The sequence below is a fragment of the Hylobates moloch genome, unplaced genomic scaffold (assembly GCF_009828535.3).
Source record: "Hylobates moloch isolate HMO894 unplaced genomic scaffold, HMol_V3 SCAFFOLD_11, whole genome shotgun sequence".
Lineage (NCBI taxonomy): Eukaryota > Metazoa > Chordata > Mammalia > Primates > Hylobatidae > Hylobates > Hylobates moloch.
The window spans coordinates 106,949,629-106,974,112 of NW_026652286.1; the positions used below are offsets into that span (position 1 = coordinate 106,949,629).

The 24,484-nt window shown below is 39.3% G+C and overlaps 1 protein-coding gene across 1 annotated transcript in view; it reads right to left on the reverse strand.

Moving 5' to 3' along the window:
- The window catches only part of NCAPD3 (non-SMC condensin II complex subunit D3), a 70,016-nt gene that overhangs the window by 36,850 nt on the left and 8,682 nt on the right, over positions 1-24,484 (reverse strand). The window contains exons 4-16 of the mRNA XM_032167933.2: positions 18,849-19,033; positions 17,896-18,060; positions 17,727-17,788; positions 17,443-17,530; positions 15,221-15,354; positions 13,521-13,593; positions 12,660-12,785; positions 12,267-12,519; positions 11,755-11,811; positions 11,357-11,446; positions 3,222-3,295; positions 2,580-2,714; positions 1,250-1,470 (exon numbers count right to left, since the gene is read on the reverse strand). Coding sequence (XP_032023824.1) covers positions 1,250-1,470; positions 2,580-2,714; positions 3,222-3,295; positions 11,357-11,446; positions 11,755-11,811; positions 12,267-12,519; positions 12,660-12,785; positions 13,521-13,593; positions 15,221-15,354; positions 17,443-17,530; positions 17,727-17,788; positions 17,896-18,060; positions 18,849-19,033 — 1,663 coding nt within the window. The remainder of the gene's footprint in view (positions 1-1,249; positions 1,471-2,579; positions 2,715-3,221; positions 3,296-11,356; positions 11,447-11,754; positions 11,812-12,266; positions 12,520-12,659; positions 12,786-13,520; positions 13,594-15,220; positions 15,355-17,442; positions 17,531-17,726; positions 17,789-17,895; positions 18,061-18,848; positions 19,034-24,484) is intronic.

The window sequence follows — 24,484 nt, forward strand, 5'->3', positions numbered from 1 at the left end:
TATACTTCAATACAAAAGTTTTTATAAAGAAAAATAAATTTTAAAACCTCCCAACAGCTTCTCAGGAGCTGTAGAAGGCCTCTCCTGCTTTTCTGCAAAGACTGACTACTACCTTTCATTACATTAACATGAATTAATACATTGAGCGTGCATAAGGAGGTATATCTAAGAAAAGTGAAAAAGCAGTAGACTCTATTATTGGCTAAATCTCTCACTTCTAGAAATCTCAGGAAAGCGTAGGGTGGGTACAGCTTGAGTATCACTTATCTGAAATGCTTGGGACCAGAAGTGTTTTGGATTTTGGAATATTTGCATATACTTAATGAGATATTTTGGGGATGGGACCAAAGTCTCATATACACCTTATATGCACAGCCTGAAGGTGATTTTATTTTTCGCTTGGGGATGCTGAACAGACTGTATGTTGTGAGCCTGCATTCTGACTGTGACCCATCTCACGAGGTCAGGTGTGAGATTTTCCACTTGTGGCATCATGGTGACATTCAAAAAGTTTCAGATTCCAGAGCATGTTTGGATTTTAGATTTTTGGATTACAGATGCTCAACCTGTACTGAGAAAACCTTTATTGAATGAACACATTTTTTCAGGCATAAAGTTGTAATACCTAAAGAGACATGAAGAGACCCTAGAGTACAATGGCTGCTCTTACAAATCAGGAAACTAAGGCTCAGAGAAAGTGATTTTTGCCAAGGCTGTAGAACGGTATTTTTTTATACTAAATCTATTTTCTTTCTACCACATGATGATTCCTCTATCACAGGTCCTAACTCCTAAATACAATATTCACTGTACAGTGTATGTTCAATAAATGTTATCAAAGGAGAAAAAGCCTGCAGCGTTAGTTAAGTCAATTAATCCAATAAGGTATTAAAAACAGTTTAACTTGCAGGAGCTAGGGAGTCATCCTTCATGATAACCAGTATTGGGGAAAGGTGATATTAATATGTATTTCCATCAGTGTTGTCTATTACATATGAAGACACCAATCTGAAACTGGAAAGCGTCAGACAGATGCAAAGGAAGTGACCAAAAAGGTGTCACAAACTTACAGTCGATAAAAATATCTAAGAGATTTGAAGCAAGTCAAGGAAAAAGAGACCAATACTGAATCTTCACATATGCTAAGTAATCTGAAAGCTGATTTTTCAAGGACCAGTAGGAGAAATTTATTAATACAAAGTCTTACGGTCTTCTTCTATAGGGAACACAGGTCATACAGTTAACCTACCACAGTTCCTGGCTTTCGGTGGTGAGGAGAGTAAGAAGTGCCCAGGCGAGGACCTGGCTGTCGTCCCCAGAGTGAAAATGGCTGTGATGCCGAATGTTCTGCAGCAGCAGCTGGTCCAGTAACTCCAGGGCCTTCTCCTGCACAGTGCCCTCACAGTCCATCACCACCGGGACCACCCCCCGCAGCCAAACTTTCTGGATCTGCACGCATCTAGGCTGAGCCTTAGGAGTGAAAGATGATGACATGAGAAGGTCTAAATACAAGCCAGGGAAGTTGTGATCAACGTTCTGAGATGTTAAAAATAATCACACATTCAACTGCAAAGAGACCATAGAGTGAAAAAAAAAAAATTCAAAAAATATACAAAAGCAAAGCCAGCTTAATGTAAATCAGTGCAAACCAAAATTTTACACTCATACATTAAAGTCACTATTTTACTAGTAGCTACTAGTAAATCAGTACTTTTTTGGTCATTAAAAATCAAGAGCAAATAATAAATATCCCAAAGAGCAATTAGAATAGATGCTGACAGAAAAAGTCAAAATATGCATTGCTTAATGCCTTCTATCATGAAATAAAGAAATAAACATGCTTTTAAAATTCTTTGACTAAAATGCTAACTAGCTGACAAAAGTAAATTAAATATAGTACTTGTGAGTCTGTTTTTTTGGCAGTATCATCTATCTATGCCCTAATTGACTAAATTTAATCTAGGCCTCTAGCTTAACCAAATCAATCTTAAATTTTATTTTTCTGTGTGAGATTTAAAGTGAAGAAAAGGGCTGGGTGCAGTCACTCACGCCTGTAATCCCAGCACTTTGGGAGGCTGAGGCAGGTGGGTCACCTGAGGTCAGGAGTTCGAGACCAGCCTGGCCAACATAATGAAACCCTGTCTCTACTAAAAATACAAAAATTAGCCAGGCATGGCAGCACCTGCCTGTAGTCCCAGCTACTCAGGAGGCTGAGGCGGGAGAGTTGCTTGAACCTGACAGGCAGAGGTTGCAGTGAGCTGAGACAGTGCGACTGCACTCCAAGCCTGAGAAACAGAGCAGGACTCTGTCTCAAAATAAATAAATAAATAAATAAAATAAAGTGAAGAAAGGGCTAACAAGTGGCATTCTCTAGCATTATTTCCTAATTATGTTTAATAGGAAGCACATTCCATCACACATACTTCCAAGATACCTCCCCCCTTACGTTGTGCAGTTCTGCAGTGGACTTAGTAGAGTTTTTAAAGGTCAACTTAACATTTAGCAGCAGGTAATTACTGCGTGGAATTACTTTTAATGTAAAATACCATGCATTACATATATAATGTCCTGTCTCTCACCATAAGGAGTTCAGTAAGAGACTGGAGGGCCTGCTTCCGGACAGACACTGCAGGGTCCCGACACTGGTCCTGCAGAATCCACAGGTCTTCCTTCATGCCCGAGACATCACAGTGTTTCAAAACACTCACTAATACCTAGAAGGCATATACGCAACATGAAGTGATAACTGCATAGCAGCACCTCAGAAAGATAAACTGTTAACAAAGGAACACTTCCTTTAAGTTTGTGGTTCTTAACATTTTGGGGTCATGGATCCAACCCTCCCCCTCACAACATCCCATTTTTCAGAATCCGACCCTCTCTCAGAGAAAAACAAACGTTATATAAACAAATATTTACAAACAATTTTATGAACCTACTAAAATCCACCCATGGTCCCTAGGTTAAGAATCCCTATTCTAAACAAATTAAGGATATAAATTTGTGGTTCTTAAAAAAATCAGAAACCCTGTAGGAAAGCTTAAAAATAAATAATCTTCCAGTTCATCTATGATTCATATATAACAGGATCAGGGTCAACTAACAGTTCAGTGAAAAGCAAATTAAGTAATGAATATGGCCTAGGAGTTTAAAAGATATTCCTTTGCATTTCCAAGTTTTTGGTGCTTAAAAAAAAAAAAAAGTGCAGAGAAAACTCGCACCTGCAGCGCAGACTTCCTAACGTTGGTCTTCTCATCCCTGATCCTCTTTCTCAGCATTGCCATGACACATCTTTCTGTAGAGGGAATACCAAAGGGTCATCACAGCCGGAGAAAAGTCACACAGCAGTTAACATTTCACCACACAATACCCAGAAAATACACTCATCTTAAAGACTCACTAGCTTGTTTTAAATCCTAAGAAATTAGAGTGTGGAAAACGAAGAAAATGTGAATAATTATTCACTGTAATGCATATAAACTTTGGAATATTAAAAATTTGGTTTTAAATCTCGACCCCTACCTCTAAAATTGTGAATGAATTACTTATCTCTTCCATTTTGTTTAGCTACAAACAGGAGTATCTAACCCATAGGATTATTTTAAAGATTTGATGAGATAATATATAACAGCAGCTTTAAAATGTTTGACTTGAAGGCATTTTTTTAATAAGAGACGGGTCTCATTCTGTCGCCCAGGGTGGTGTGCAGTGGTACAAGCATAGCTCACTGCAATCTCAAATTCCTGGGCTCAAGTAATCCTCTCTCCTCAGCCTCCCGCGTAGCTAGGAATACAGGCATGAGCCACCATGCTAATTGTTTTTTTAATTTTTTTATAGAGACAGGATCTTTCTGTGTTGCTCAGGCTGGTCTCGAACTCCTAGCCTCAAGTGATCCTCCCACCTCAGCCTCCCAAAGCAGTGAAATTATAGGAGTCAGCTACCACGCCCAGCCTTGAGGCTTCTTTATATTCTTAAAAATTACTGAGGACCCTAAAGAGATTATATCTTTTAATACGAATCAGAAATTTAAACTGAGAATTGTAAAAATATTTACTAATTCATTTTAAAATAGCAAGATATGTTACTGTTAGTACTTTTTCTTAAAAAACAACTATATTTTCCAAAACAAACAAAAAATAGTGAAAAGGCTGGATGTGGTGGAATGTGCCTATAATCCCAGCTACTGGGGAGACTGAGATCAGAGGATCACCTGAGCCCAGGAGTTAGAGTCCAGCCTGGGCAACACAGCAAGACCCCATTTTAAAAAAAAGAATGGCACTGTTTTAGAGTTTTGCAAACTTTAAAATGTCTGGCTTAATATAAGCCAGCTTATCTCTCATCTGGCTTATATTAAACAGGATTCTCATCTCTGTTTCTACCTGCAATCTGTTGCAATTTGATAAGTCATGGGACCACTGGAAAACTCCAATATGCCTTGGTGAGAAAATCAGAGTGTGGAAGGCAAATGAACACGCATTCATTTCTACTTCAAGGACCCCTGAGGGCTCCCAAAACACACTTCGGGAACTGCTTATATATAAGAAGGCAGCTTAAAAAATAAAAGATGGAAAACAATAGAGAAAAATCGATGAAACTAAAAGTAGGTTCCTTGATAAGATCAACAAAACGAATACACCTTTAGCTAGACTGGCGAAGAAAATAAGAAAGAAAATTGAAATTGCTAAAATCAAGAAAGGAGGGGCATTACTATTATTAGCCTTACGTAAGTAAAAAGGGTTACAAAGGAATACGATGAACGATTTTATGCCAACAAATTAAGTAGCCTACATAAAATAAACAAATTTTTAGAATGACAAATTTTAGAAAGACACAAACTACAGAAACTGAATCAAACAGAAATAGAAAATCTGAATATACCTGTAACGAGTAAAGAAACTAAATTAGTGGCTGGGCACGGTGGCTCACGCCTGTAATGCCAGCTCTTTGGGAGGCTGAGGTGGGCGGATCACCTGAGGTCAGGAGTTCAAGACCAGCCTGACCAACATGTTGAAACCCTACCTCTACAAAAAATACAAAAAAATTTGCTGGGTGTGGGGGTGGGTGCCTGTAATCCCAGCTACTTGGGAGGCTGAGGCAGGAGATTTGCTTGAGCCGGGAGGTGGAGGTTGCAGCGAGCCAAGACTGTGCCATTGCACTCCAGCCTGGACAACAACAGCGAAACTCCGTCTCAAAAAAAAAAAAAAAAAAGAAAAAGAAAAAGAAACTAAATTAGTAATCAAAAAAACTGTCTACACACACACACACACACACACACACACACACACACACACACACACACACCTCCCTAAGGACCAGACACTTTTACTGGAGAATTCTAACAAATGTTAAAGCAAAAATGAACAATGCTTCATGAACTCTTTCAAAACATAGAAAAGAATACACTTCCCAGCTCATCTTAGGCGAGTACCACCCTGATAGCAAAACCAAAACATCTCAAGAAAACAACTGATACAGTTTGAGTATTTGTCCCACCCAAACCTCATGTTGAATTGTAACACCCAGTGCTGGAGGTGGGGCCTGGGAGGGGTGTTTGGATCACTGGGGCAGATCCCTCGCAGCTTGGTGCTGTCTTCATGACAGCAATAATGAGTGAGTTCTTGTGAGATGTGGCCATTTAAAAGTGTGTGGCACCTTCCCCCTGACTCTCTCTCTTTCTCCTGCTCCTACCATGTGAAACGCCTGTTCCCTTTTGGCCTTCTGTCATGATTCTAAGCTTCCTAAGGCCTCCCCAGAAACAGATGCCAGTGCTGTACTTCCTGTACAGCCTGCAGAGCCATGAACCAATTAAATCTCTTTTCTGATAAATTACCCAGTCTCGCATCTTTTTTTTTTTGAGGCAGAGTCTCACTCTGCTGCCCAGGATGGAGTGTAGTGGCGTGATCTTGGCTCACTGCAACCTCTACCTCCCGGGTTCAAGTGATTCTCCTGCCTCAGCCTCCTAAGTAGCTGGGATTACAGGCACCCACCACCATGCCCAGCTAATTTTTGTATTTTGGGTAGAGATGGGGTTTCACCATGTTGGCCAGGCTGGTCTCCAACTCCTGACCTCAAGTAATCCACCCACCTTGGCCTCTCAAAGTGCTGGGATTACAAGCATGAGCCACCATGCCTGGCCACGTTATTTCTTTATAGCAATGCAAGAAGGGCTTAATACAACAACAGATCAATATTCCTTATGAATATGACACCAAAATTCTCAACAAAATACCAGCAAACCAAATCCAGCAAGATACAACCATGCTTGGGATCTATCCCAGGAATGAAATATCGTCAACCTGTGAAAAATCAATCAATGTAAATTACAGCATGGTAACAGAACAAAGAAAACCACACAATCATCTCAAAACAGATGCAGAGAAGTATCTGCAAATTCCAGCACCTTTCCATGATAAAAACTCAGCAAGCCTGAAATGGAAGAAAACTTCCTCATATTGACGAAAGCCATCTTAAAAACCTCACAGCTAACATCGTACTCAGCGGTGAAGACCAAAAGCTTTCCCCTAAGTAAAGAAAAAAGACAAAGAAGCCTGCTCTTTGACTTCTTTTCAACATCATTCCACAGACTGTAAACCAAAAATAAAATTCTAAGGCTCTCCAACCATCCGAATGGACTTCCTCCTCAGCCAGAGCACTCTAAAATTTAACCTGAAGGCTGGTTCAGGCCAGGACGGGACGTGGGGGTCAGACATGCCTCATTACACCCTCTGGGAACACAGACTTTAAGTCTGATAAGAAACATTTATGATCTATTCTCTCTGAAGCCTACTATCTGAAGGCTTCCTCTGCAGTAATGAACTTCAGTCTCCACCATCCTTTATCTTAACCCAGACATTCTTTCCTGTTGAACCCAGTTCTTTAGATAAACTCAACCAATTGTCAACAAGAAAAATTTAAAATCTACCTATCAGCTGAAACCCTCCCCACCTTGTGCTGCCTTTTGGGACCAAACCAATGTATCTATTAAATGTATTTGACTGATGTCTGACGCCTCCCTAAAGTGTATAAAACCAAGCTGCAGCCAACCACCTTGGGCACGTGTTCTCAGGACCTCCTGAGGGCTGTGTCACGGGCCATGGTTGCTCGCATTTGGCTCAGAACACATGTCTTCAAATATTTTACAGAGCTTGACTCTTGTCAACAAATAGGCAAGAAAAAGAAATGAAAGATATCCAGATTGGAAAGGAAGAAGTAGAACTACCTCTATTTACAGATGACTTGTTCTTACATCAAGAAAATCCTAAGGAATCCACAAAACAATCATTAGAGCTTGTAATGAGTTTGGCAAGGTTGCAGAAGATCAATTATCAAAAATAATTTGTAAAAACTGGCAATGAACAATTCAGAAATGAAATTAAGAGAGCAATTTAATTTGCAATACTACTGAAAAGAATAAAAACACTTAGGACAAAATTTAAACAGCAACAATTGTTCACTGAAAACTACAAAACATCACTGTAACAAATTAAAGACCTAAAGAAATAAAAAGACATCTGGTGTTCATCGATTAGAGGAATTAACAAACGAACATGGCAACACTCCCCAAACTGATGTACAGATCAATCCCTATCAAAATCCAAGATGGCTTTTTTTTCTTGCAGAAATTGGCAATTGATCTTAAAATTCATATGGAAATACAAGGGACCCAGAATAGCCAAACTAATTTTAAAAAAGAACAAAGGGACAGGAGGAGAACTCACACTTCCTGATTTAAAACTGACCATCACAGGACACTATGTTAATGCCAAAATATGACTCTGACATAAAAATTATTTCTGGGAAGACAATTAAAGCATACAATTAAAAAGCAGCAGCAAACAGAGAAAAAGCTCTGTCTATCCTTTCCCTTTTCTTCCTATGGGCAGTATATAAATTCTCCTTTACTCACAGGGTTTCTAGACCCTTATCAGCCCAGAGCAATTCACAAAACTCACTCCATTATTTTCTTCCCACATACAGGCAGTCCCTGACTTAGGATTTTCTGATTTTGCAATAAGGTGACAGCGATGCACATTCAAACCATACTTTGAGTTTTGAATTCTGCTCACTTCCCAGCTAGTGACATGCAGGATGATACACTCTCACGATTCTGGGCAGCGAGAGTAGCTCCCCGTCAACCACACCATCAAAAGGGGACAACAGAGAGTCTCCAGTGTACTGTGCTGCCAGCATTTTTTGGGTATGGTGTTTTGTGTTATGTAAGTGGAGTTCTAAACCCTCAGTTACTTTACATTGAGATCTCTCCTGCATAACACTCACTAGACACGTTAATAAACTTGTTTGTCTTGTTACGGGGATCCATCCCAAAGAAGAAGTCATGAGGACTGAAGAAAAGGTTATTTCCCCTCTCCTACGCTAGAACACAACAGCAATCAACACAATGTGGAACATGAAGACAGACATATAATGAAATAAAATTTCATTAATAGAGAATATAGAGCACACAAATAAGCTCATGAGCTTATACAAGTCAGCCAAGTGATTTTTTTACAAGGCTGCCAAGACACAGGTGAAGGAACAGGCTGAAAGAAACAGTGCTATGTCAACTGGATAGTCACAGGCAAAGGAGTGAAGCTGGACCCCCTATATCACACCATATGCGAAAATTGATCAAAGACCTCAATGTGAGAGCTAAAACTATAAAAGCATTAGAAGAAAACACAGGAGTAAATCTTTGTGACTTTGGATTACACAGTGATTTCTGAGCTGTGTGCTACCAAAAGCACGAGTAAAAAAAGAAAAAGATAAATTGCACTTCATCAAAATTAAAATGTTTTGTGCCTCATAGAATACCATTTGAAAAGACAATCCACAGAATGGGACAAGTCTTTAAAAAATCACATATCTGATAAGGTGTATATATATAAAAATAACTCTTTCAACTCAAAAATAAAAGATAACCCAATTAAAAAATGGACAAAGAGCTTGAATAGACATTTCTCCAAAGAAAACATATTTATATGGCCAATAAGCCTATGAAAATTTACTCAACTTCATTAGCCATTAGGGAAACGTAAATCAAAACCACAAGTAGATACCACTTCATACCCACAAAGATGGCTAAAATAAAAAAAGACAGACATGGCAAGTGTTGGTAGGAATGCAGAGAAATAGGATTATCATATGTTGCTAGCAGGATTGTAAAATGGTGTGGCCACTTTGAAAAAGTTTGGTGGTTCCTCAAAATGTTGAATATGGAGTTACCATATGACCCAGCAGTTCTACTCCTAGGTATACACTCAAAGGGAATGAAACCACACATCTATACAGAAACTCATACAAGAATACTTACAGCAGCATTAGTCACAATAGCCAAAAAGTGAAAACAACCCAAATGTTCATCAACTGATGAATGGATAAACAAAATGTGGTGTATCCTTATAATTGACTATTACTCAGCACAAAAAGGAATGAAGTACTGATAGATGCTATAACATGAATGAGCCTTGAAAACATGCTATAGGTGAAAGAACTCAGACACAAAAGGCAACATAGTACATGAGTGCATTTATGTGGAATGTCCAGAATAGGCAATTTTTTTTTTTTTTCTTTTTTGACAGAGTCTTGCTCTGTTGACAGGCTGGAGTGCAGTGGCGCAATCTCGGCTCACTGCAACCTCCACCTCCTGGGTTCAAGCAATTCTCCTGCCTCAGCTTCCTGCGTATCTGGGACTACAGGCGTGTGCCACCACGCCCAGCTAATTTTTTGTATTTTAGTAGAGATGGGGTTTCACCATGTTCGCCAGGATGGTCTCGATCTCCTGACCTCGTGATCTTCCCGTCTCGGCCTCCTAATGTGCCAGAATTACTGGTGTGAGCCACCGTGCCTGGCCCAGAATAGGCAATTTTATAAGGAAAGAAAATTAGTGGTTGCCAGTGGTAGGAGGAAGGGGGCATGGGGAGTGACTGCTAATGGCTATGGGTTTATTTTTCAGCTGATGAAATGTTCTGGAATGAGTCTGTACAATCTTGTGACTATACTAAAACAATTAAATTATACACTTTAAATGGTGAATTTTATGGTGTGAGAACTCTACCTTAATTAAAAAAAAGCAAAGAGAGCAAAGTGCATGGCATCTAAGTGACTATACAAAATTTTTAATGTACAATTAATGCCAACAATATATGTCCTTTCAGCTTATGAACAATACACTGGAAACATGGGCTCTTTGCGTCCCCGAACTTTCATAATTTTTAAGCACCATTAAATCACCTCAACTTGATATTGCTTGAAAAAGTCTGTACCACAGTAAATCCATAACCTGTTTAGACGAAGTCTGGCGCCAACACAAACATTCAGCATTTTTCCAGAGTACATTTTCCTACGACATTTAGAAAACCTGTTTATTATAAATGCAGTTATTGCTCTGAATTTGAGTAATACATGCTAATATCTAGCCTCCCGAACCTATTTCACGCTGACCTTCTAGGCTGAATAATAGAAGCAGTAAGGTAATCATCCTCAGGGCGCTTTCTGTGCATCTCGGCACCTACCTCAGTGTTCCGCATACGTGTGTGTGTACAAGTGTATATATGAGAACACTTCTGTGCACAAGCACCTGTCTCTCCACTGCTCCTTAAGAGATGGAGCTCTGTCTCACAGACTTGTGCATCTCCAATGCCTGGAACGCATTGGGAAGGACCAGATCAAGGATTATTGAATAAATTAATAAACCCAATGATATAATGAATCCTCTACGTACACGCTCTTTCTCTCTCTTATCTGTCTCTCTCTCTCTCTTTAAATCACTGTCCTAAATGTCGTTTCTGCAGACTTTCCCAACAGCCGTCTGGGAAAGATGGGAGGGTGTTACAACTGGAAAACGACAGGCATACCCTAGATCATGCAGCTATTTAGTAACTAAGTTGGTACAAAAAAACAGACTGCCCTGCAGTGTTATTTTCATTTTTTTATTTTTTAAATAGACTGTCGCCCAGGCTGGAGTACAGTGGTATGATCACAGCTCACTGTAGCCTGGAACTCCTGGACTCAAGCCATCCTCCCACCTCAGCCTCCTGAGTAGCTGGGACCACAGGTGCACACCACCATGTCCAGCTAATTTTTATATATTTTTTTAAGAGATGGGGTCTTGCTGTGTTGCCTAGGCTGGTCTTGAACTCCTGGGCTCAAGTGATCCACCGGCCTCAGCCTCCGAAAGTGCTGGGATTATGGGATTACAGGCATGAGTCACCATGCCCAGCCAGCTGTTTCAACTCTTAGGGGTGAATAAATCAGAAAAAAAAAAAAAAAAAAAAAAAATCCAAGGTTTTAGACTCTACTTACGGTTGTCTGAAATCCAGCAGCATTACCTATCTGACAGTGATAAAATCTGACATACCTCCAGATCCAACTGTTTCACCACTGCTGTCTACGTTGATCTCCCCTGAGGGTTCGGAACGGTTAGATGTCTGCCTTTGGTAGGAAAAAGCTTTAAAAAAAAATTTTTTTTTAAATTAAAAAAAAAATTTAAAAAAGCTTTAAAAAAATTACAGTCATTAAGCTAAAAATGTGTTACACTTTTAATAACACAGCTAAAAATGTGTTATACTTTTAATAACATTAGCAGGGCACATTACTCATTTAAGTTACAACGTTATTACTGAAATGAATTTCAACTTCTCTGAAAAAAGTACGATGTTAAAGCAGGTAAATAAGGAGGTAAGAAAAACATTTTAAATATTCCACAAATTTTTAAAAGATAATCATTCAATATTTGAAACTGTATTGATCCACTACCTGATGAATTTCTCAGTAAGGTACCAGGGTGACTCTCTGTTACTGAAAACGTAGGACCTAAAAACAAGAAGAAAGAGAAGAAGGAAGGAGTCAGCATCATAAACTGAGTAACTATCCACAGAGGAATCAAAATCAAGATAATTAGGCTCAAAGACAAGGCAGACAGATTCTAAATTGCTGACAACTGGTAACGTTCTCCTTGGGTATGCACTGAAATGGAGATTCATCCTAATACGACCAATGCCCACCAATGCAAAGCAACAGTAAAGGCAGCCACCAATGTCACCTCCCAGATATGAATATCTGAAATACTTTTAAAAGGCCTCGCAAATGTATCAGGCTTGCCTATTTAAAAAGTTATTTGGCAAGAAAATGTACTAAACATGGGTTTGAGAGTAAAAATAGATCATGCCATACCTATTACTTTTGCCACAGAAAAGAATGATTCCCTTGCAGTCTATTTCTCAAGGAGCACAAGACCGGTTTCCTGTCCCGACAGTCGCCATACTCACTGTTAATCAGGAGCTCCAGAATACTCTCTGACGCATTGGTAACAGTCAACTCCAGACAGTGTGCAAAGCTGGACAGTGCCTTGCTGCGGACAGTAGGTGCCTTGTCTAAGCAACGATCAAACATAATTTCCTGCACCAGGAACTTATGCTTTAAGAACTTCTGATGCTCCAAGGAGAGGGTGTTATCCACCTCTCTTTCAGGCAGTTCTAACAGAGCTAAGACAACATCAAGAGTAAAAACCCGGTGTGGGATCTGGTAAAGCAAGATCATAAGAATTGCCATCAGATGGGAGTTAAGAACCAAAGAACCCTCCTCATTCAGACCTAGAAAAAGAGACCCTTTTAAAAAGAGTTTAAAAAGGACCCAAGGTTTTATGCAGAGCTATCTCCTACCTTGGAACTTCGGGAGTATTTGTAAAGCCAGGCAATGAACATAGCGTACTCCCCACAAGGAAGTTTACTGAGCAGCTGGACTAGGGACTGGGCTGCAAAAGTACGATACTCTGATTTATCTACCACCTGAAAAGCAAAAACAGAAGTTGACCAACCAATATCCACCCGCAGGATGGCTGAAACATATTTTGTAATACAAGTTGAAAATCGGTGAGTACAACTAGTTCAATGACCTTTAAATGTTAGGTAAATGACTAATAAATTTTAGGTTTTAGAACCCTTGAAAACTAATCTAAAGGAAATCTATAAACCATCTCTCCAGAAAAATGCACATACAAATTTAGTATACAATTTCAGAGCGTTTTTAGATCCCCAGGTTTCATAAGGTTCAAATTAAGAATCATTTGTCTAAATGGTTATAAAAATGCAAGAGGTCATCATGGAAATTTGAACACTGGATGTTTGATAATATTAAGGAATTACTGTGAAAGGATATGATGGAATTTGCTTCAAAACACAATCCAGTATACACATGTTGGGGGATGTGGGGTAGGGGTTTAAGTGACACAAAACTGTGGAAGTCAGTGATGGGTACGTGGTAGTTCACCATCCTATTTTCCCTGTTTCTGTGTGTATGTTCAACATTTTTCCAAAATAAAGTTTTTTTTGGTTTTTTAATTTTGTTTTTTATAGAACACTTTTGTCTAGGGGACCATCTAGTGAACATTAAATAAAACCACTTTAAGTAACAATGCAGACTCATTCCCAAGAAACACATACCTCCCCCACCGACACACACACACATTTATCTTCACACGTGATATACTTCCATGTTATTAATATTACTAAGGCAAACGGTACCTTGGCACAGATGTGCTGCAGTAAGATACGGACGACTGGGAATATACTCTCCTTTAATTCATCCACAAGGGCGCTTTGTAAAAGAAAAACACATCTACTGTTCACAATACAGTCAGTGACTGTCCTCAAAAACCACTACTCCTATATTTAGAAATCCTAGTTATTAAAACACTCTACCCTCACACTGTAAGAGTGGTTTCAGTAGAATGAAGAGTGAAGACATAAAATGTCATCGTAGAAAACTGTTAAGTAGTTCCCGTGCAGTTTTGAGAGCTGCTGCAGAGTAGCTAAGTCATCAGGTAAGAACAAAAATGTAATCTTCATACAATTCTTTTGACTACTTACTAAATTTCATATTAAGATGTAAAATACATCCTTTGGGGATAAATATAAAAATTGACTAAGACACAGTACCACCTCATGGTAGCTCAGTGAAATGCATTAGTAACATTACTTCTCCAAACTTTAACCCAATAGGAAATTTCTTTTTTTTTTTTTTTTTTGGAGATGGAGTTTTGCTCTTGTCGCTCAGGCTGGAGTGCAATGGTATGATCTCAGGTCACTGCAACTTCCCCTACCGGGTTCAAGAGTTTCTCCTGCCTCAGCCTCCTGAGTAGCTGGGATTACAGGTGCCTGCCGCCACGCCTAGTTTCTGTATTTTTTAGTAGAGACAGAGTTTCACCATGTTGGCCAGGCTGGTCTTCAACTCCTGACCTCAGGTGATCCGCCCACCTCGGCCTCCCAAAGTGCTGGGATTACAGGCACGAGCCACCACGCCCGGCCTCAAGAAGAAATTTCTACAATGCCCAGACTTGATCCATTTTTAGTGATGTTTATCTGTAACATTACATGAAGACTATTGCGACTGGCACATGGGAAACTCTCATGGAAAAAACAAAATGATAGTGTTTTCACTTAAAACATTTTAGTTACTTAATGTTTTAAAAAGTCCTTAGTGAGAGACATTTGCTTAGTCACAAGATGACGTCATCCATACCCCATGTCTCCAACTAAACTCCATACTGTGCACACCTAAGGCACGCACACACTGGCACATACATACCATGTCTCCGCACCACCTCCATGCTGCATGCCAAAAATTAGTGAAGGAGGGAAGGAAAAGCCAATGACGCAGCAAACATGTCCTTGCCAATGAAGCTGAGGCATGAGAGCTTTTAAGTGAAGCTGAGTGACCCATGAGGGGAAAGTAGTCTAACAATTATTGCTACGGAGGTAAAAAGCAACTCAATCCTTTCCTTCAAGTCATTTCTATAGAGGGAAAGGAATAGAAAAGTGCAAAGAAGAAGAAAATGGCAAAGAACAAAAGCAAAGAGCTGCAAAGTAGAGAGCAACAGAAAAGGGAAAGACGTGGACGGGCTGCAGTGAAGCAGACAAAGGAAAGGAGGAGAGGCCACCATCCTCTCTCTGAGGCTGACCCACAGATTGAGTGCAAACAAGCTGGAGGCTGGCGCTGGCCCATGCTCTGCAGATTCCTATCTCTTTAACAGCGCCCTAGCTGGGAGCCTACCAACAGAGACCCAGACACGGAAAGCACATTAGCTATGAAGTGCTTGGTTTTCACCCCCAAAACCACCATCAGGCCAGAAATTTTAACTCTACATGTATCAGAAATCGTAGTGCAGGGCCCAGAGTACTGAGGGAGACTGACGGGGTGAAAATTCATGATTTGTGTGCTTCACCTGATAAATTGGACCGCCTGGTTTCTACAGTTGATGACTTGGGAGGTAACAGCAAGGGGGGCACGATGGGATCCTTCACCAACTTCTAACATTAATATTACATTGAGCATTTGATGGAAAACACAACTGATAACCTAGAAGAGAAAAGAAAATTCAATTTAAGATCGGATCGAGAACACAAGGGTCTCAGACATAGTGATGCAGACTGTAGTAAACCATTTCAAGCCATCTGAAGGTAGGTCAGGTTGGCATAATTGCTGGCTGAACACTAGGGATATATTTCTTAAACAATGAGCAGGTATACAATAAATGCACAATGTAAACAGTGTGAAAGAATGGCTGATAGATAATATGTCTGATAAAAACAATACCTAGTTTCTCTCCCCACCCTCTGCATATCATAACCCAGAATTTAGGATAAATAGGGAATTAACTGTCATTTACAAATGGCAAAGAATGCTACTAATGTTCCCTTATTTAAAAGGAGAAGAATGATACTTTACACCTGCTTTGTGCCTCCAGTTTACAAAGCACTTTCCAACATATTATCTCATATAACAGCCACTAATTAATTTATTCACCCAATAAGTAAAACATTTACTGAAAACCAAGTGGTAGGTATTGCATTAAGCACTTTCATCTACATAGCTAGATTTTACTATATATATATAGATATACATTTAATTTTAAACCTTACAACAATTCCATGATGTAATTTTGCAGGACATGTATAATTTCCACTTCACAGATGATTAAAAAAAGCTCCAAAGGTGAGCTGTCCAAGATCAAATAATTAAAGATAAGGCTAAAAACCAACATTGCTTGACATCAAGTCAATACTTTCACAATTAAAAAAAAAATACCGGCCAGGTGCGGTGGCTCACGCCTGTAATTCCAGCACTTTGGGAAACCGAGGAGGGTGGACCACGAGGTCAAGAGATCAAGACCATCCTGGCCAACATGGTGAAACCCCATCTCTAAAAATACAAAACTTAGCTGGGCGTGGTGGTGAGCACCTGTAGTCCCAGCCACTGGGGGGACTGAGGCAGGAGAATCGCTTGAACTCGGGAGGCCAAGGTTGCAGTGAACCGAGATCGTGCCACTGCACTCCAGCCTGGTGACAGAGCGAGACTGCGTCTCAAAAAAAAAAAAAAAAAAAAAAAACATCTTTACAGACACAGTAGACCTGAAGGGATGAATTTACCCACCTATGTTATTGTTTAAAATATTTAAAAGGGCATGCGAATTAAAAACATTACTATAAATGTTATCACATTCATATTTCAAGCACACAGAAGTGATAAAGATATAAAACTTATAAAATACCGAATGTTTCTAAACAACAGGCATTGTGCTCGGCATGTGGCATGCTCAAATTCATTTAATCCTGTGACAATTCGATAAGGAAGGTAAGACTTTGGTCCTTTTTGTCCACAAGTGAAATTTAACAATTTAGCAAGGGTGAATGACTCATTCAAGAACCCATAGCTAGTAAGTGGTGGGGTCAGAATTCGAAGTATTCCCAAGTATTCCCAAAAACATCTTCTTAACCACGTTACTGCCTCTGCAAGTTAACGCATCGCAGATACCAAAAGCCACATGACCTTGGTCCAACACATTTTTTGCAAAATCTTATTGTTTTATTTAAGATATCTAAGTTTAGTAATACCATAATGCACAACTAACTCTAACTCCAAAGTTTATAGTAGTGATAACGTTCAGGTAACTTAGAGGCAAAACCCAGTTATCTATGCTAACCACGGATGACAACCTACAAAATTTCTGTAGAATATCAACAAAAATAATACAACTACTAATAGAAATACTGAAGCATACATGAATTGCCAAGGGAAACTTGAAAATTCTCTGACTATTCTACTTTTTAAAATAATTTGGGAAATATTCCTATAGAAGTAACTAGAAGTAACTGTTCAGCAGCTTATCTGTTTCTCCCATTTTATTCACAGCAGAACCATTTTTTCTAACTGGAGCCTAACAATAATTTGCTGCAGGCACCAAGTATTCTGATATAAAGTTGGCAATAAAGAACAGAGAGCAAACAGAAATAGTGATACTTTTTATTATGCAAATAATATAAGGTCATGAAAATGAGCTAGTAAAATGAAATGGCATTATATCAAATGCTTTTAACATATTTCCATCTTATGGTTCGTGTGCCTTCGATTCAACTAGTAACCAAATTAGGTTCTCATCTCCTTTACCTTATCTTCTTCTCCATGAACGGGAGAGCACAGCAAATACAATCCATAATAAGCCAGTTCTGGTATGTATTTTGCTTGGTTAAGGTCTCTAAAAAAAAAAAAAGACAAAATATTAGTTAATGGATATGATTTTACTTGGAATATTTCTTAGTCCTACAAGCCATGTTTAAATGAATAAATTCTACCTGTGTGCCAATTAGGACAAAATGGCATTTCCATTTCTGCTGGAGCAACAATTAGTACACTATACTTAAATTGTAGCACTGGAAGATTTAATGGCTCACCTGGCTTGTGTAACATGACATTCATGAAGAACTGGCTCAAAATTAGTTAATGAAACAAAGACCTAGAAAACAGATATGAAGAAAAGGCCTGATTTTTTCTACTCATCAAGTATTAGCCATAGTCTACACCCTTTGAAGTTGCCCTGAGGTTCCTGGAATCTTCACTTACCTCTATACAATTCTGTACACATTGTGGCTTTTCTTTCAAGGAAAACTTTGGCAGAAGCCTTAAAAAATTCTTTAAAAGGTGAAAGATGGCATTTCGAATTTGAGAAAGGTCCCGGGCAGAAAAACAAATGTTCTCATCTTCTTGTTCTTCTATAATTTCATCCATCTAGATTATGAAGAAATGTACAGGTGACTGTAATGAATGCCAAACACTTGGTTCCATGGTTTTCAATTTACCCAAACCGAGCCCAGATAAACTCCAGGCAGGAGCTGACGTTGAGGTGGTATGACTTCGACCAGGTCGCATGACTGTTCTAGGTCTCCTTGGCCACAGCAGTAAATCACTGGACTAGACGACCGCCACAGTAGTTTCTAGTTTTGTGTCAATGAGGAATCCTTTTTTTCAGATTTTTTGCTGTCTATGAACTTCTATCATTCTACCGTGTCACATAAGAATATGGAATTAGGCTGGGTGTTGTGGCTTATGCCTGTTAACCCCAGCGGGAGGCCAAGGTGAGTGGATCACTTGAGGCCAGGAGTTCAAGACCAGCCTGGCCAACATGGTGAAACCCCATCTCTACAAAAAAATGCAAAAATTGGCTGGGTGTGGTGGTGCACGCCTGTAGCCCCAGCTACTCGGGAGGCTGCAGCAGGAGAATCACTTGAACCCATGAGGCGGAGGTTGTAGTGAGCTGAGACTGCACCACTGTACTCCAACCTGGGCGACACAGCAAGACTCTGTCTCAAAAAGAAAAAGAAAAAAGAAAGAAAGTAAGAAAGAAAGAAAAATTATATGAAACCCAAGAGACAAAGCAGTATTGGATAGCTTATGATGGTTTAGGACCACTGGCCTATAATCATGATGCCTGAAACCATGTTTAGTATAAAGTCAATCCTTAAATAAAGCAAATCGTGCGTTGGTATATATGTTTCATTACTCGACTGACTTCTTACCTCAATCTCTTCTTTCCTGGGTGGCCTTCCCCTTTTTCTGTGCCTCCCGGGGTTAGCCTGAGAGCTCTTAGGCTGTTCTTTCTTTCTTTTCCGATTCAAGTTGGATTCCTGGGGCCAGCTCTTCTTTAGAGTCTGAATGCATTTGTCAAACATCACTGGGTGGAATACTTGATTGGCTACACTGCCTATTCATGAGGAATAAAGAGTAAGCAGGTTAGATTTAATTGTCTTGAAATACGTCTATAACATCAGATGAAATGTTACAAAGCAACACACAGGTGTTTCATGACTGTGAATAACAATGAACTTGTAGCAACAGCACCATTTCCAACGTCAGCCTTGGCAGAGGAGACAGCGCTGCATCAGAGATAAATAACAAGATTTCCAAATCTGGCCAGGACAGAGGAACTGGCTTTACACTTGTAAACGACTAGAAAACTGGGCAAAAGTTTATAAAATAACCATTTTAAGACCCTGGGTACCAGGCAGCATAAGAAAAAGGGAAACAACGAGGTAAACCCTCAAGTCGCCCCAGTATTGTATCCCGAGGGAATTTCTGCACAACAGCAGAGAAATGGTAAATCCACACAAATTATAACGGTCTTACTATGTTGAAAAAGCAGAGTTAGAGAGACAGGGTAGATGGAATTTATAGAACAGAAGAAGCTACACAGAAACAGAGTTCTAGAAATCGCCCCAGGGCTGAACATAAGCTACGCATGCACAGGGTAAAATTCTAAGAGAGAGCAAAGAAGCATTTCCAAGGAGTAAGAAGATGAATTGTTTTCACAACTCACACAAGGCTCAGATACATTTGAGTTGTGGCCAGCCAGAGTGGCGTGATCTTGTTAAACACCTAGAGCATTCAGTAGAGACCTCAGAACAAACACACCTTAACAGTAGGGCTAAACCCGACATAGCGTAAAGGCTACTTTATGTCTGCCCTAATAAAGCTTTAAAACAAGCCTCAAAAGGATCAAGTTAATCCACCAATAGCTGCCTATCAAAACATACTTCAATAGTATTTAAAGGAACACAACAAAATCCAGACACTCAACAACATTCCAAATGCCCAACATCCTGGCTGAGGGCAGTGGCTCACGTCTGTAACCCCAACACTTTGGGAGGCTGAGGTGGGCGGATCACTTGAGTCCAGGAGTTTGAGACCAGTCTGGGCAACACAGCAAAACCCTGTCTTTACAAAAAATACAGGGGGGAAAAAACAACAACAAATGTCCAGCATCCAGTAAAAAAATTACGGGGAGTGCCAAAAAGCAGGAAAATGTGCCCCATAATAAAAGTCAGTCAATAAAAACAGCCCAGGAAATGACATAGATAATGGAACCAGCTGACAACAACCTTAAAGCAGCTCAAGAATTCAAAGTAAAACCTTATCATGAGGAGAGAAATGAAATTTAAAGAAGCAAACAGAACTCCCTTGATCTGAAAAAGAAACATTCACTAGATGGGCTTAATAGTGGCTTGGTTATTACTGAAACAAAGATAAGTGAACTTGAAGATACAGGAGCGTAGAAACCAAAAGGCTAATAAAGACTCAGTGACCCAGGGGAGAACATCGTGCAGTCAACACAGGAGTGACTGAAGTCCCAAAAAAGGGGAAGGAAGACAACATTTGGAGAAAAAGTCACTGAAAAATTTCCAAGTTTGTTGAAACTGTAAGTCCACAGATCCAAGAAGCTCAATGAACTCAATCGCAGGAAGCACAGAGGAAATCACAACAGAGCATAGACAATCCAACCAAAAAGCAAAAAAAAGTTAACTCAGAATTTTACATTCGGCAAAAAGATTCTTGAAGGTGAAATAAAGATATTTCATACAATCAAAACCTGAGAGGGTTTATGGCTTGCAGACCTGCACTAAAAGAAATGTTTAAAAATAAAAAGTTCTCCAGGCAGAAGGAAAATTATATGAGATTAATCTTTCAAATATAAAAGCTGTTTATCTTGTTTCTAAAACATTCTATAAAAGATAAAGAAGCATTAATGAAATGTAGGCTTTATAACATGTAGAAAAAATAACACGCAAAGAGGAGAGGTGAAAGGAAAATATACTTTTTGTTGTTGTTGTTGTTGCTGTGTGTGTGTGTATGTGTGTGTGTGTGTGTGTGTGTGTGTGTGTGTTTTCCACTGGAGGCTGGCTCTGTCGCCCAGGCTGGAGTACAGTGGCATGGATCTCGGCTCATTGCAACCTCTACCTCCTGGGTTCAAGTGGTTCTCCTGCCTCAGCCTCCTGAGTAGCATGTGTTACCACATCGGGCTAATTTTTGTATTTTTTTTTTCTTTTTTGGTACAGATGGGTTTCACCATGTTGGCCAGCTGGTCTGGAACTCCTGACGTCAAGTGATCTGCCAGCAGCAGCCTCCCAAAGTGCTGGGATTACAGGCATGAGCCACCTCGCCCAACCTAGGAAAATACACTGTTTTAAGGTTGTTCTTACATCACATATAAATTGGGAGAATATTATCTGAAGATAAACTGTGAGAAGTGCCTACTGCATACACAAAGCAAGCACATAAAACATACGCATACATGCAAAAGAGTATAGCTAATACACCAAAAGAGACAAGGGATACTAAAATCCAAAACAAGGCAGGAAGAGGAAAAACTGAGCAAAATACAGATTTAAAAAAATAGAAAATAAATAGAAAAGTGGCAGAAACCCAACTATATTGATAATTACTCTGAATGTAATCAGCTAAACAATTTAAACATTCTGATACAAAAGCAAACGTTGTCAGAAAGAAGCATGACCAAATGGACTGGGCGTGGTGGCTCATGCTTACAGTCCCAGCCCTTTGGGAGGCTGAAGCAGGAGGATCGCTTGAGGCCAGGAGATTGAGACCAGCCTGGGCAACAACATAGCGAGACCCTGTCTCTACAAAAATAAAATAAAGTAATAATAATTAGCCTGTCATGGTGACTCACACTTGTAGTTCCAGCTATTCTGGAGGCTGAGGAGCCCAGGAGTTCAAGGTTAAAATGAGCTATGATTGCCACTGCACTCCAGCCTGGGTGACAGAGTAAGACCCTGTACCTCTCCTTTTTTTTCTGAGACAGAGTCTCACTCTGTCACCCAGGCTGGAGTTCAGGGGCACGATTTCAGCTCACTGCAACCTCTGCTGCCTGGGTTCAAGTGATTCTCCTGCCTCAGTCTCCCGAGTAACTGGGATTACAGGCATGTGTTACCATGTCCGGCTAATTTTTGTATTTTTAGTAGAGACAGGGTTTCACCATGTTGGCCAGGCTGGTCTTAAATGCCTGACTTCAAGTGATCTGCCCGCCTCGGCCTCCCAAAGTGCTGGGATTACAGGTGTGAGCCACCATGTGTGGCCCTGTCTCTCTTAAAAAAAGAAAAAGAAAAAGAAAAACCATGACCACATGACAGGCAGTCTACAAGAAAACCTTTAAATATAAACATATGGATAGGTTACAAATGAAAGCATGAGAAATGATGTACCAACCAAGGACAAATCTTAAGATAACTATAGTGGCTATCTTAATATTAGACAAAGTAGACTTCAAGACAAGGAATACAACCAGACAAACAAGGACATAACATAATACTAAAAGGACCAATCCATCAGGTAGACATGACAATTATAAATACATCCATATCTGTCAGACTTTCACAATATCTTAAAAGAACTAAAAGGAGAAATAGATAAACTGATAATTATTCTTAGAGATTCCAACATTCCTCTCTCAAGAACAGATAAAACAAATAAACAGAACATCAGGAAGCATATATAAGTCTTGAATAACATTTGCAACTAACTTGACCTAACTGACATTTACAGAATACTAGATCCAACAAAGGCAAGGTACACATTCTGTTAAAGTGTAAATGGAAGATTCACCAAATTAGACTCTAGGTCTATTAAAAAAAAAAGCACAACTAAATAATTTAAAAGTATCATAATCATATGAAGTATGTTCTCTGATCCCACCAATTAAAACTCAGTTACAATAACATTTCAAGAAAGTTCAAATATTTGGAAAATAAACTAAATTTACTAAACAACTCAGAGATGTAAGTAATGACAAGAAAAATTAGAAAATCACTTTGGCCTGCACAACAGTAAAAACATATCATCAAAATTTGTGGGATGCAGATGAAGCTGTACCTGGAGGGACATTTATAGTATTAAATACTTGTATTAGAAACAAATGTGAGAACAAAGATCTAAGCATCTACCTTAAAAAGTCAGAATAAGAGCAAATTAAACCCAAAGTAAGAAGAAAGGAAATCACAGCCATAAGACCGGAAATCAATGAAACAAGACGGGACAAACAACGGAGTTTAATTAATGACATCAAAAGGGGTCCTCCAAAATGAACAGTAAAATGAATAAATCTCGATCTAGACTGATCAAGAGAAAACAAAATACAGATCACCAACATCAGGCATGAGAGGAGATCACTAGAAATTCTACAAAAAACTCCAGGCCCAGATGACTTCACTAGTGGGTTCTACCAAACATCTGCAGAAAAAAGAAAACCCAAAATCTTCCACACTACACAAGAGAAGGGAATACTATGTAACTTATTCTACAAGAATGGTATTACCAAGATACCCAGGTACCCAAACCAGAAAAAAAATCTCAAAAAAAGAATATCCCTTATGAATATAGACAGAAAAACCTTCAACAAAATATTAGCAAACACTCTGACAACATATAAAAAGGATTATACACCGTGACCAAGGTCATACAAAATTGGTTTAATATGTGAAAATCAACCAATGTAATATACTATATTAGAATAAGAAGCAAAAACCACATGATCACTTCACGAGTGCAGAAAAGCACAGGACAAAATCCAGCAGCCTTTCATAATGAAACACTCAGTAAACTAGGAATAATAACTTAATCAGGGCCACCCTGAGAAACCCACAGGGAACATCACACCTAAAGGCAAGACTGGATGCTTTCCCCTCAAGATCAGGAATAGACAAGGATCCCCATGCTCCCCTTCTATTCAACATTGTACTGGAGGTCCTAGCCAGGGCAAATAGGTAAGAAAAATAAATAGAACCCAGACTAGAAAGAAAGAAGTAAACCTGTGTCTATTCACAGATGACATGATCTTACATAAAGAAAACCCTCTTGGAACCAACAAATGAGTTTGGCAAGGTTCTAGGATACAGGATCAATAATCAAAATCAATTTTGCTTCTATATAGTACTGACAAACAACCCAAAATAAAATAAAGAAAAAAATTTCATTTACACTAGCATTGAAAATAATACTTAAGAATAAATTTTAAAGAGGAGATGCAAGAGTTGCGCACCAAAAATTACAGAGCATTATTGAAACAAATTAAAGAAGATCTACAATAAATGGAAAGACATCCTGCGGCCAGGGATTCGAAGACTGAATGTGGTTAAATTGGCAATACTTCACAAACTCATCTACAGTTTCAATGCAATCCCTGTCAAAACCGCAGCTGGCTTTTCTGTTGTTGCAGAAATTCACATGCAGATCGCAAAATTCACATGGAAATGCAAGGGAGGCAGAACAACCAAAACGAAAAAGAATATACTGCGACCGAATATTAAGTATCAACGGCATCCCAATCATAAACCCGAAACATTTAAAAACAGAAGGTGACTGGCAG